This window comes from Argiope bruennichi, chromosome 3 (genome assembly GCF_947563725.1).
Source record: "Argiope bruennichi chromosome 3, qqArgBrue1.1, whole genome shotgun sequence".
Taxonomy (NCBI): Eukaryota; Metazoa; Arthropoda; class Arachnida; order Araneae; family Araneidae; genus Argiope; species Argiope bruennichi.
In genome coordinates, this window is record NC_079153.1 from 59821922 (window position 1) to 59836354 (window position 14433).

The 14433-nt window shown below is 27.9% G+C and overlaps 1 protein-coding gene across 8 annotated transcripts in view; it reads right to left on the reverse strand.

Moving 5' to 3' along the window:
• The window catches only part of LOC129963208 (rap guanine nucleotide exchange factor 2-like), a 134593-nt gene that overhangs the window by 22343 nt on the left and 97817 nt on the right, over positions 1-14433 (reverse strand). For 7 of the 8 annotated variants that reach the window (XM_056077390.1, XM_056077389.1, XM_056077391.1 and 4 more), the window contains 7 exons: positions 7893-8054; positions 5377-5598; positions 4475-4579; positions 2848-3038; positions 1179-1401; positions 873-1034; positions 375-482 (listed from right to left, as the gene is read on the reverse strand). In XM_056077390.1, coding sequence (XP_055933365.1) covers positions 375-482; positions 873-1034; positions 1179-1401; positions 2848-3038; positions 4475-4579; positions 5377-5598; positions 7893-8054 — 1173 coding nt within the window. Of the gene's footprint in view, positions 1-374; positions 483-872; positions 1035-1178; positions 1402-2847; positions 3039-4474; positions 4580-5376; positions 5599-7892; positions 8055-9661; positions 9767-14433 lie in introns of those variants that run through there. The other variant, XM_056077392.1, reaches the window with a different exon arrangement.

Consider the following 14433-nt stretch of genomic DNA (forward strand, 5'->3'; position numbering starts at 1 on the left):
ATTCATGGAACTATTGACAATAGTACCCAGAAAATACATGACAAAACTATAAAATCAGAAGCATAAACATATTATTATCATTGTATTAAATACCATAATGTAATTTAACATTTGAAATTAAATCACATTATAAAAGAAATAGTTGATAGCTTAAAATTAATCAAGAACATTTACAGAAGAAATTGATGTTTATACAAAAAAAAAAATATTTATTATACCTTTTTAACTAAGATATTTTTTAAATCATAATAATTTTAAAAATAATCCTGAGCAAACACAAAAATAAAAGATCATATAATATATATATATATATATTGCAAAGATATTTCACTACATTTTAAAAAATTTACACAGATTTATGAATATTAACTTACCTCTCTTTCTAATTTCAATTCAAATTGTTCCAAAAACTCCATCATTCTAACATCAGTTTCAAAATCCGTGAAATGATTGTGAACCCACAAAAGAACGACTCTCGTAACCTGCAATAAAAGAAAATATTATTAGAGAGAAACATTTTTTAACAAGTATTAAGTTTTAATAAATATAAATTTAAATTAAATAATCATAATATATGAGATATACTAGCCACGTCTATCGACTAAATGTTTCATCCGAGTTAGTGAAAGTTAAAAATTTCTATTTTGTTTAACTAGATATATATCTTTATACATCCCATTATATCACAGAATTAAATCTTAATAGCAAGTACTACCAGTTTCCACCTGTTTTATGTAAAGTTAAATGGAGAAAATAAATAATAATGAATAATTTTATGACTGAAATTATTAATCAAGATTGAATTACAAAAACATGTGCATAGCATTTTACATTAAACATATCACATTCAAATCAACAATTTGGCTGCTTACTCTGTCTCTATATCTTGGATCATCAAACCAAACAAGAAGTTTATCTGCAATGATCTTTGAGTCATCAATAAATGTACGGTATGCTAATAAAAAGTCTTCAACATATGTAACATCCATAGAATTGTCTTCCACAAGCTGCATGAGGAGTCTATCTGGAGTACCCTATGTAAGTTTAAATGCTTTGAGTATTAAATTATCAAAATTTTCCAATAAACATTCTAAATTACATTTTTCAGTCAAAAAAAATAAATAAATAATTAAAAAAGCTTTTATTCGATATAAAATCAAAATAAGAAATAAAATTACCCTAATTATGACATGAGCTTTATTCCTCCCTGAATCAACTGTTCGGAGTTCTGTAACATATAATAGTTTCCCATTGTCTTCATGCCTTTTAATATTTTCTTCCCCTTGGTGTAGAATTTTGTAATAATCACCTTGTGCAACACATACAAATTGGCAGTCTTCACATTTGGTACGCATAATTCCTTTCTGATACATTTTCTCCATAGTTGGAGTAATGCCAAAACTATATAAAAAAAAAAAATTGCTTCAGAAAATATATTAAATAAAGTTTTTCACAACCAAGCTACAGATCAATATACACATTAAATAAATTAAGTAGTTAAAATGAAATACCTGATAAATGAATAGCATGAAACTTAATTATAATTTATCAATACTTAAAGTAATAAATAATTTTATCTTAAAAGCTGAAAATATTGTAATTCTAGAAATTGTATTCAGTGATTGCTTTTAAATATGAATAGATACCAAATATATGAAAAGTAAAAGATAACCACAGATATTCAAAGCTCAAATTAACAAGACAGAGAAAGCAGTCGAGAGAGAATGACTAATAAAAGACATAAAATATATTTCTGCATGTCTAAGAATCTTTAAAAAAAATTACAAAAATTAGAACTTAAAATTTAAAAAAGTGAGTTTCTTAATACATCGACAGCTATATTAAATCTTGTAGGGGGCATATTAGCAAAAAATATTTTGCTTTTAACCCATTTCACTCTTCAACTGCTAAAAGTAGATATTTTTACTGGATTTAGTTTCTGTTTGCAGCTTTTCAATGACAAATATTATAATGGATTAAAAATAACAAAACATTTAATTGTGGGTCTCTTCCAAAACATTTGGTTTAACATAACATAAAACACAACACATTTACATAAGTAAAAAAAAAAATCATTTAGGTGTAATTTAAACAAAATGGTTAAAAAAAAAAAAAATTACTAAACTTTTAGAAAATCTAAATTATTTAATACAAAGTTTATTAAGGCTATTGGTCTCTACCAAAATAATTGGTTTAACATAAAATAAAACACAACCCATTTACATATATTTAAAAAAAATCATTTGGGTGAATTTTAAACAAAATAGCAAAAGAAAATTACTAAACTTTTAGAAAATCTAAATTATTTAATACTATGTTTATTAAGGATACTGACTTGCAAGTCAGTCAGCCAACTGTAAAAAAAAAAAAAAATACTATGGAAAAGATTTTAAACTTTATTTATATTTTAAATAAATTTGATTCTGCAAATGAAGTTGAAAACAAAAAAAATTCCTTCAAAAAACGTTCTCAAACTTAAAACATTATTTAATTTAAATCTGAATATGTTCAAGTACATAATTCTTTTATAGCAATAGAAAATACAAAATTAAATTTTCCAGCAAATTATTTTTAAAAAAATTTCCAAGAACACAGCCATCTTCAAAGTAGTGAGACCCCTAGGTAATTGCCTACTTTGCCTGTTTGATAAGCTAACCATAAACATTAATTAATGCATTCAACACTAAACTGTTTACCGATATGTCAAATACTTTCAAGCTCATTAATATGATATTCTGAATTATTTTGGTAGTGTAATGATAGAACACTTAACTTTTATTATATTGTCAAATTGAGTTTTAACTAACTCTACCCAAAATGTCAAAAATATCACATAAATTGGCATACCTGTCACCAATTTGTAGTTCTGTGATTTCTCCACTTGGCAGTTCAATTTCAACAGCACCATTTACAATGACAGACCAAGAGTCCAGCTCTTCCCCATCATTCATCACAACTACTCCAGGCTTTTCAACAACAGCAAACACCATTACAGCACACAGTGCTTTTCGGACAGTGTACGTCATATTTGCAAATGCCTAGAATATCATAAATGAAAACATTTTTTTTATCAATCAAACAATTACATAGAATTATAACTCAGAGCTTCTTAAGCTGAGGGTAATAACCCTCTCAGAAGGATTATGCAGAAAAACATTTGGATTCTAAAAAACTCTCTTTGATACAAATTTCTTATTTTAAATTCTTCAGTATCTGCTAAAATGTGTTAAATAATTATTTAAAACTATTTTTGAGTAAATTATTCTTCATTTTATTTTTCATTTTTAAATAGAACTGAGATGAAAGTCATTTCTAGCTGTAAGAAGGTTACAAGTGGAAATGGTTTTAAAAACCCTGTTATAAACAGTGAAAATGAGACAGAAAGTAAATTAGCTAAACGATGCAATATACTGCATACTATAAACTTAAAATAGAAACTTTCTCTTTACTTTTCTTGCCAAAAAGTCATTTGAAGTTTTTCATATTATTTCATGCCATATTTTAAAACATGGCATCTATAAAAGGAATAAATTTATTTTGGATACAACATTTAACCATGACTTACTTCAAGCTTTCAAATCATATATAATAAAAGTGTGTGTTTTTGCAAATTTTAACAAAATTTTATATATAAAAAAGCAAAAGAAAACTTTCCCATCTCTGTTTTTACAGCAAAAAAGAGGAGAAAGACAAATGGCAATAGGATTCAAAATTCATAATAAAATAATAGATAGTTGGTACTACAGATCTCACTTTTACATTAACCATGTATGGTCAATATTTAGTTTGAAAAGTGTTCAGTTAATATTTTTCTCAATATTATCAAAGAAGATTTAAATAATATAAAAAGATTAACTTCTTGCATTGAAATTTTATTGGGTATCAAAGCACAAAAGGTTTGACATTCAAATTTGTATTTAAATTAAAATAGCAATTTTTTTTCAATCACTTAGATTTAAATATCTCTATTTTTATATGGATAGAAATAACAATAAATGTTCAAAATAAAATACATAATCTAATTAAGAATTTAATAAAAAAGATCTTCAATGAATAATAAAATGATCAGAAAATTACAAACTAGTTTTATAAAAATAATTGAAATTGACACGTTAGCACTGCTACATATTTTAACCAATAAACAACTTTTTTTTAATTTCATTTGTTCAAGAGTTTTATTAGATACAGAATCACACATCTTATAATAATGACAAGCAAACTCCTACTAAAATTCACATTTCGTAATTAAGTATTTTTCAAAAGTATTTCGTTAAGAGGACCAAATTTTGGTACAGTTGAAACATTTTATTTTTCTTAAAAACTGAATTAATAGAATAACATCAGAAGAGAAAAAAAAAAATCTTGAAGTAAAAGTTTTAATTTTTCATGATCATTTTCAATACACATCATTATTTAAAAGAAAACAGGAACAGGAAAGAAAGAAATTTGGTTCGTTACAAATATTAGCACTTACAGGTAAATGCTGCATGTATTCAAGAATTATTCCCACATCTTCTTCTGTACGAAGAACAGGATCTTTCTCTAAGCATTCTCTGACAGTATCCCTTACAGTTAGGCTCTAAGATAAAATAGAAGCAGAAATGCTTTCAAAACCAGAATAAAGTTATACAGCTTATTAATTATATCAATGATTATTATAATTATTTAAAATATTTTTAGATTACAAAAAAAGTGATAAAAAATAAAATTAGGAATAAATTATTTGACAAATTTCATCTACACAAGGCCTTCTTGAAAGAATAAAGATAAGATATCTGAAATCAATTAATTCAGTGATTTGAAAACAAGAAAACGTCTTGTGAATTTAGACAAAGTAAATTCTGAAGAACAATTCATAAATAATATTCTGCAATCGATAGGAATCACATAGAAACAGCCTTTGTAAATTAAAATTCAGTGTTTTTTTTTTTTTTTCAGTTGAAAATCTAAAATAACTTGATAAACCTGGTAAATCGAGAATTTAAAAGAAATAGTAAAGAAATGTTGTATCTGTTGGAAATGCTGTGACATAATTTAGCTTTTAAAAGTGTAATCACAACTTCATTCTTTCATTTTTATTAGATAATTTTTAGAATAAAAATCTCTTTATTATTACTGAGATGTATAATGAATTACATTGGCATCCTTTTGGACGGAGGGCATTGCTAAAAAAATTTATCTATTCTTGAACTAAGTTTAAAAAAATGAATTAAATTTATTGTAATTAATTTCATACCATTTTAAAAATTAAAAGGGGATATTTTTCATCATTTATAAATTTATAGGATAATTTTTTTATAAATTCAAAATTTCAAATTTTTATCATAGTTCTAAACACAAATAATAATTTTAAAAATCCTTTTTATGATATCATACCTCCATAGATTCAGTAAGCTCCTCCTCTTCATCTGAATCCACAATACTTTCAACCAGTCCCGAAAGATCAACATCTTGTTCATCCAACGAAACTGACTGTACAGATTGCATCGTATCAGAGCCTGAATAGGCAGAAGAAGTATCACTCCCATGGGAGCTACGATTTGATTTGCTCAACACACTACCCCTCTGCAATAAGGGGTGTGAAAAATCCATGGAATACTATAAAAAAAACAAATATATTAATCATAGTAAAAACATACTATTAACTAATGAAATAATTTGTCTTTAAAATAAAAATTATTATCCATACTTATAATAAAGGTGAATGTGTGTGTATGTGTTTACACTCTACAAATCAGACCGTTTAACCTACAACTACCAAATTTGGCACATGTCTACCTTGAAGATCGGGAATTTGATCGATTTTTTGAAAACTTTTAATAAAATTTTTAATTAATTAAAAATTATGCGAAGTGTTGGCGCTTCTACGCTATAATTTACGAAAATATTTTTACATCCCGCTAGCGTACAATCAATTATCTTTTATCTTTACAAATGTTTTAACCTATAAATCATGTTCCTTTTTTAAATGAATTTTTTTTTTAAAAATATCTTAACCATATTTTTCAACAATTTATTTCACACAAAATAAAAATAAAATTTAATCTGCAGGGGCATGTTAAAATTTTAAGGGTGCTGACAGAAATTTAGAGAGATACATAGTACATTATGGCTTAAGGCCTTTATAATAGTATGAGTGAATTATATGACTATCAGAATTGAAGCCTACAAATATATTGATGAAGAAGTTATTAAAAGACAAGTAACATAAAATATTTAATTGAAAATTTTAACCAGCTTTAAGAGAGGCGATTCGGCTGGTCGCCAAAGGCGGCTAGTGAGACACAAATACATTTTTCGTTTTATTTGAAAAATAAAACCCAACGTTTAGGCATTAGATAGAAAACACATCTACATAACATCACCCTTTAGGTCAAAATTAATAAATAATAAATCAAACATTTTATATAAAACCTCCTTCCATTTATAATAACTCAACTATTAATTAGTTTTATAACACTTAGTTCGCTTTCCATACCTTTTTCATGTCGGTCGTTGTTAAGACATAAAAGAGTGCGGTTAATTCATGGTATCCATGTACAATACGAAATTATACAAACATACGAGGAATTTTTTTTTGTACCGTCCGAATCATGTTTTCACTATATAACGACTGATTTGAAATAATTTTGGGTTATTTTATTGAAAAGATTAAAATTCGGAAATGATGGTTAAAAACGTAAGGAAAAGCGGAAATCCTCCGACCGATGAATTGGGAAATAATTTGTAATTTCCTCTAATTAATAAATCATTCCAATCATAGTTTCAAAACTGCATATTTAATGAAAGGAAAAAACAAATCCTTTCTATAAAAAACAACAACCAGAAAATACATCCGATACGTAAACAAAATAATAGACATAGAATGCATTTTTTGCCAGGAATAGGCACTCTCTCTCTCTATTTCTCTCTCTTGCTTTGTGTATATTTTTTTGTTTTCAATCACAATATTAATTTGCCTATATGACTATCAACATCAATTACAGCAAATATTTCTTTTCTCATACACAAGTATTTGCAAACAATATTAATCACCAAAACGTATAAGAAATGGTATTCTAGTTTAAAATATGCATTTACCCTTTACTGAGTGTAACTCATTGGGGGAAATGTATGATAGTTTAAGCTGCCATGACGGTTCACACATTTTTGTCTTTGAACTTCGATTCATACTTTTGACTCTTTAAACGCATTTAAATATAGATCAAATTTGGCCCAAAGTTACCTCTTTTATAGTAAATGCTCACTAAAAATGGGTTTCCCAAAATTTTAATTACACTTTTTTTTTTTTTCATTTAGAAAATTAACCAATTTTTTGCAATTTTTCCTTTAATATCATTAGTTTATATTATTGGGCAAAAAACGCTTATACTTTGGTATTTTTTTTTTTTTTAATTAGCGATACAATTTTCATTTCCGTATAATTTTTTTTTTTTTTTTTAGTTATTATGAATTTTTTAAAATGTTTTATAACACTTTTCAATGTTTTAATTACTAGCTTTATATCCACGCGCGTTGTGACAACATTAAATACATTTTTTTATGCATGTTATCCCTGGTATATAATCAAAAATAGAATTTAAAATTGAAATAAAAGATGAACGAATAAATTTAAAAACATTATCATTTACAATGTTCCGGATTATAAGTTCGAAATTATTCTTTTAATTCTCGCCACTACCTTTAACACAGCAAAACAAGAATGTTTTTTTTTTTTTTTTTTTGAATAATTAAAATACAAAGGGCTCAAAATATAAAATTCTATTTACTAGAGAAAATTAATTTTTCAGCAAAATGTTCATTTCTGAAATCAAAATGCAACATAATAGGGTGGTCTATTTACCGACACTGCTTTAATTCGTTAAAAGAAAAGCAATAAAAGCACGGCTTACAAGTGTATTCCGTTGTCCACCATGGCCATGTAAAAGTTCATCTGAGAGTAAGTCAGGGCTCATGGGCGAACCCTCATCCTGGTCCAAAGATAGCATTTTCTCCAGACTGATGGAAGGGCATGAAGGCCTCATGAAGACGCTGTTTTCGGACCGAAAGTCCGACTGTAAAGAGAAAAAAATATATATTATAATTTTATGAAAAATAACGAAGTCAAGCTATCACTGGAGAACAAAATTTAAAAAAAAAAAAAAAATCACTTAAGACAAGCAAATGAAAAACAAGATTACACAATTTTTAATTAAGCTAGATTCAATCAAAATTAACATTTATTTATTTCAATTTAACATCACCAGAACGGGATTTGGAACAAATAAAATCTAGTCATATTATTAATAAGTCGAAATATTAAAGAACAATATCAATGCCTTTGACATTCATATAAACTATATCATTCGGTTCAATTCATGTGATGTCATTGTCACGAGATATACATAACGGTGCATGCTATCTAATAAGAAACTTCGCGTTATCTAAAGCTATGCAATAATGTCCCGCTCCTTTTCCTATTGCATGAGACACAATGAATCAAAATTGAATCCATACTGTCCATTTAAAATTTTATTTAGCATGGTGGCTCAGAATTATCACGTGCTTCTATTGGCTCTTATGGGAGATCTACAATCACAAATGCTTTGCATGACTATTGAAAGCATGCATTTGCCAACAGATTTCTGGGTAACAAAATAAAATAAAATAATTAATAGTAATTAAAAATAATTAATACTAAATTCTTTTAGTCTCCCTCACTCTCTCTCTCACTGTGTGAGTGTGTGTGTGTGCGTGCGTGCGTGCGCGAAAGAAAGACAGAAAGATTTGTAAAAATTATAAGTTCAAAAATCTTCTGGTTCCTTTAAAAAAAACACCAGATATTTTCTATTTTTTCAGAAGAAAAAATACTCAATTACAATGATAATAACAACTGACGTAATTTTACAAAAAAATATACATTAGTTATGTCATATTTTCAGTTAAAATTTGAAGCAAAAGTTTAAAACAGTAATAATATTTTTAGAAAAAATAATTATTAGTTCATTACTATATTCTTGTAAAAAAATATATTATTAATGCTCGGTATCTGCGTTTGTGTTATTTCATTGTGAATAACACAAAGTTGAAGTCCCGTCACATTACTGTGTGAAGCTGTGAAGTCCCGTCACATTACTTGTATAGAATAATCCGGAACAACAACCAAAATATATAGCATTCACCAGACCACGGGATTTTAAATCTAGAGACTTCCAGAAGAAAGAAACAGTGATTACATTTTAGACACAAAAAGTCAGGCGTGACTTCAAAATTGAAAAATAAATAAGCTGAAGTATTAAATAACTATCAAGACAAATGTTAAAAACAACTAATACGATAAAGTACCAAATAATTATTTTCATTACGATGAAATAAATTTAAAATAATTTTTGAATGATAATTCCATACGATTTCAACTTTTTGCTTACAAATGTCAAAGAATCGGAAAGAATAATAATAAAAAAAATACTTAACTTGTAGTCGTTGCCTATATAATCAAGTCTCTCATTAAAAAAATGTTATCACAACAAACAAAAAAAAGCTACTATTACACAAAAAGTTGGGAAATGACAAAACGCTTCTATTGTACTGAAAGAAAGAAAAAAGAAAAATACATTGCTACAATGTAACTGAAGTCAATATTCCGGAATCGTTCGAAAGGAAGTCGACAAAATTCACCTACCTTACCAATCATGATGGTGATCAAAGCATTCTTTCAGTTACAAATCTTAAAACGGCAAACTTTTTTAAGTACAAAAATAAAACTCTGGGCCACATTTTACTCTCGAATCTTCAAACTCAGAAACGTGAGTCACCACTGAAGGTAACAGCATTAGTTGCCGCAGCTCCAGTATTACACCCAATCACACATCATAAATTTTCAGTATCTACGGAAGTCTACACATTACAAGCAAGCAAAAACCAATCAATGAAAGGAAAGAGAAAGGAAGTGACTCAAAAGACGTCACTGGAAGCTCAAGAGATTTAAAAAAGGAACAGTGGTGTAAAGCAAGAGCATCATATCTATGACGTTAATATTCGTCGAAGATTGTCCCCTTCAAAACTAAAGGGATGTAGTAAATACATTTTTGGGGGAATTATGCGAAAAAATTAAATTTACAGGTAACTGGTATCATGGTTTTTACATTTCTTACATTCTGTGCCATATGAAACAAGTACTTAAACCGAACATGGGGTTAAGACTATAAAAATAATTAAAACACATTATAATACCTTTTACACATTCCCTCCTCCTAAAAACAAAGGTTTTTAACAGCAAGTTGCTAGTGAAAATACAATTTATGAACAAATATTATTTAATTTATTAAAAAGAATGATTTATTAATAACATTATTATCAATATTATCATTATTTACTAGTAAATTTTTTTTTAACAAGATATATTAAACGTTACCACAGATCGTTAAAAGTTATCTCAGTGCTTTCTGTTTTAAAAAATGACAGTGTTTCACCCTTGGAAATTAACAATTTTTTTTACGTTTGACTACATTCCAAGCCTAGCTTCGTCATATGACGATAGAAGTTAATCATGCACTGTTTGAACCGCTTTTCATCAAATGACCGAGTCCAACATTTGAAACAATCATATTGTTAATCATTTCATTGTACAGTCATATCATAAATCCGATATTTAGCCTTGAACAGTGTCAAGGCTAAATATCAGATTTCATGAATTTTCAGTTTGTAGTGTTCTTGAATATTTAATTCACATATAGACTAACAAACATACAAACTCCTATTTTAAGGATTTAAATCAAAACAGCATTCAAATCTACACTTTCATAGTGAAAATCATACACGAAATTATATTCATTGAGTTCATTTTTCATTTTGAATTATTGCTTTTACAGACAAGTACAATTGCATAAATTGCTGTTTCAACTACATTAATACCTTTCATCTAGCTTTTTAAAATAAAGACTTTCCTGCTTTCACCTGTACTACCAATTCTAAATGACACTGCATATTCCAGATTCCAAGAAATAAATCTTAGTCTTAAAATTTTTTACTATACATTTTATGAAACTTATTTCCTTTAAACACAAATTAATATGAAATGTCCCTAAAAATTATTACAGTAGACTCCCGATTATCCGTGGAGCGGATTATCCGCGCCTGCTGCACTAAGTTTTTATTTTGCTTCCAAGCAAAGTGAGAAGGCTTCCAAAACAAGAAGCAAACACAAATGACTGATTTCTTCAAAAAGGTGTAGTTTTACAGTTATGCTTTTGTAACTACATAATACATTACAGTATTAAAACAGTACATATGTATTCATTTTTCTGTGTATCCTTGACGCCTCTCGTAAGTACAAAGCACTTTTCTGTTTTCATTAACAAAATGCATTTTAGATTAGTTTTTAGTGATATACTAAAATATTAAGCGTTAGTTAAACATTTCCTGCTGTTTATTTTACGTTTCATTGTACATAACACTATTTTTCAAAGTCGGAATGACTGTTTTCTCTTTTGCTATACCCGTTTTTAGCTTTTTTCGGATTATCCGCGATTTTTGTTATCCGCGGCGGCCGCGCCACCCAATTCCGCGGATAATCGGGAGTGTACTGTATTTCTTTTTTTATATATAAAAAATGTTTGAAGGGAGGGATTACGAAATAAAATATAAATATACGTAATGAATATTACGCAGATTGGGATCGTTATTGAAATTATAACACAGAAAAGGCTGGAGAAAACTACTTTAAGCGCAAAATGCAAACAGAATGGGTAGGATAAATATTTACATAAAATCACCATTCAAAAATGTTCACTGCACTTATCTCAACTGATTTTTCAATCACTCTTGTGAAAGATACTTCTTTAATTGAAGTTATTTTAATGATAAGCCTTTCTCACTATTATCACAACTTCTAGCATCCTTTAAACAAACTTATGCGATAACGCAATACTAAATACGAAAAATCAAGATAACAACGAATGAAAAATAGAAAAAAAATGTACAATATCTCAAGAAATCACATCAAGATGCACTTTAGAAACTTTGATTAAACAAAAGCAAATTAGAGTACAATAAACAATTTCATAAAAAGATTAATTAATATGTTAATCAACAACAAAAAACTGTGGCATAGATAATCAAATTTTTCTCTACCCTATAGCACACAGTTATGAAAGGACACCTAAATACAGTAGGCTCCATTATCAGCGGTCTGAACTATCTAGTTTCGTACTTTCATTGCTAGTTGCTAGCTATAATGATATATTATTATTATTATCTCCGGTAAAATGTAAGTTTTGACTCTCATATTAGGTGACATGTTTACCTAAGTGTAATCATTAGCCAATGAAACTTACCTATCTATAAATTTACGTTTCATATTTATATTTAAAATGTATGTATTTTAATTGCCAAAATGAATAAGATTATACTCAGTAAAAATTATCAAAAAACTTGTACTATATTTTTACTTTTGAACTTCTTTTCCAGTAATAAATTACTAAAACGCACAGTGTAATAAATAAAAGACATTTATTAGGTATCAGTTTGCACTAAGAAGTCAGATGTGTAGGAACGGATCTTAACCCAAAAAGGGCATTTTTAACGTATGGCAGGGTAAAAAGTGAGCATTTGCAGAACTCTGTCTGGCCTATTCATTTTTTTTTTTTTAATTCAACATGCCCTTTAGTCACATTAGACTCGATAGTTGCAAGTTTACCATATTGCAATTTTTCACAAAGATCGAAATTAATAAAAAAAAGATACACGTTGCAGAGTATAAGTACCAATTGTTTTATATGTAGGGGGCTTTTAATCATTCACTCGTTGCTTGCAATTTTCATACAAATATACCGATCGGTCTTTTCACGTGCCCCCCCCCACACTCTTTTTTTCATGTAGATAAAACTTTAACTTCCACAAAAACGCCAACCAGATAATTTAGTTTTAACATACAATTTTTCGCTATTTATTTCACTAAGCCATTCGTTTTTAAATTAATATATTAAATTTCATTCAAAAAACATACAGGTTTTTTTTTAACTATGTAAAACTGAATTAAATAGCATATTTTTTTTCTCAAATACAAGTAATAATATAGAATTGGTATAAGCAATTAAAAAACACCCAGTAAATAACAAATCTGACTATGTATCCATGCTACAATTGTTAATACAGGAAAAAATTTTCATTCACTCTTCAATACACTAGCAACAAACTTTTAAAAACTTCTATCGGTATTAACACATGCATGAATCAAATGGGATACAAAAATAGATTGATGCATTTTTTTTCCCAAGTAAATCTGTAAAAAAAAAAAAAAAAAAAAAAACTAAATATTTAAAGATTTCAGCCATTCATTCAATTAAAACAAAATCCAACTATAAAAAACAAATTTCACAAAAAAGTTACAAATGGATCCCCTCACCCTAAATGTTTAATTTAGAGAAATAATTCAATAACAAAATGCTTTGCACGGTTTAAACAACTTAGGAAATGTGCGTAAATTGTTTTTGGTTTATGGGAAACGAAATAAATATAGTAAAGCTATAGTCGCACCTCAGCATCTGTTCCTTCCATGGAAAAAAAGGAGACAGCGAAAGGCAATTAAAATGTATTCTTTCAAACCTAACCCTTCATTTAAGCTTGTTAGTTTAAAGAGGCAAATTGCTGGTAAATTACCCATAACTATGAACACAATCGAAATCTACCCAAAACAAACCTAAAAAGAGTCAATTAACTCGATAAAATATCAACTTTGTCGAAGCACTTAAAGCCAAAGTATCTTATTAGAGTCCGTGGGTACAATACTCGAATTCATCAGTGCATTACAAAGTTTGGATCATCTCATGATTCATTTTTATTAGAAATCGACATTTATCTGCAGTCAATATTGCTCTTTCATCGGGCAAACAAGAAAACTGAAATATAAAAGATAAACGATGCTATGCTATATGGTCATCTTGTCGGAATAAAGTTATGATGAAAAGTCTTTCAAAGCAACGGAAGTGGTCGCCCCAAAACATTCTCGCATATTCTCGAATAAAAGTGTTATCCCAGAAAACGCCTTGCGTGGCACTGGCGTACGACAATTATGAAATATTAACGTTTTCCTAGAATTTGGCTTCTTACTGAATCTATCGTGTTATCCTTGGCGAGTTATTTGGCGATTCATCCCTGGTATATGGTTAATAGTATCCGAAAATTCAATTTCTGTAATAGATGCGTTTTCCCAACCGATTGAAATAAAAATTTGACACCAAAACTACACTACAGACATACAGATAAAGCTACACTACATAAAATACAGAAAATTCATCCCAAACCAAATATGATATATTTAAGTCATTGCGTCTTTCAGTTATTGCGTACACATGCTTCTGAAATATGAGACCGATAGACGGTCATTCCCTTGTTGGATTTGGCTCAAAATTTGATAAAAGTCTAGAGTATAGATAAAATTTAATACACAGAATT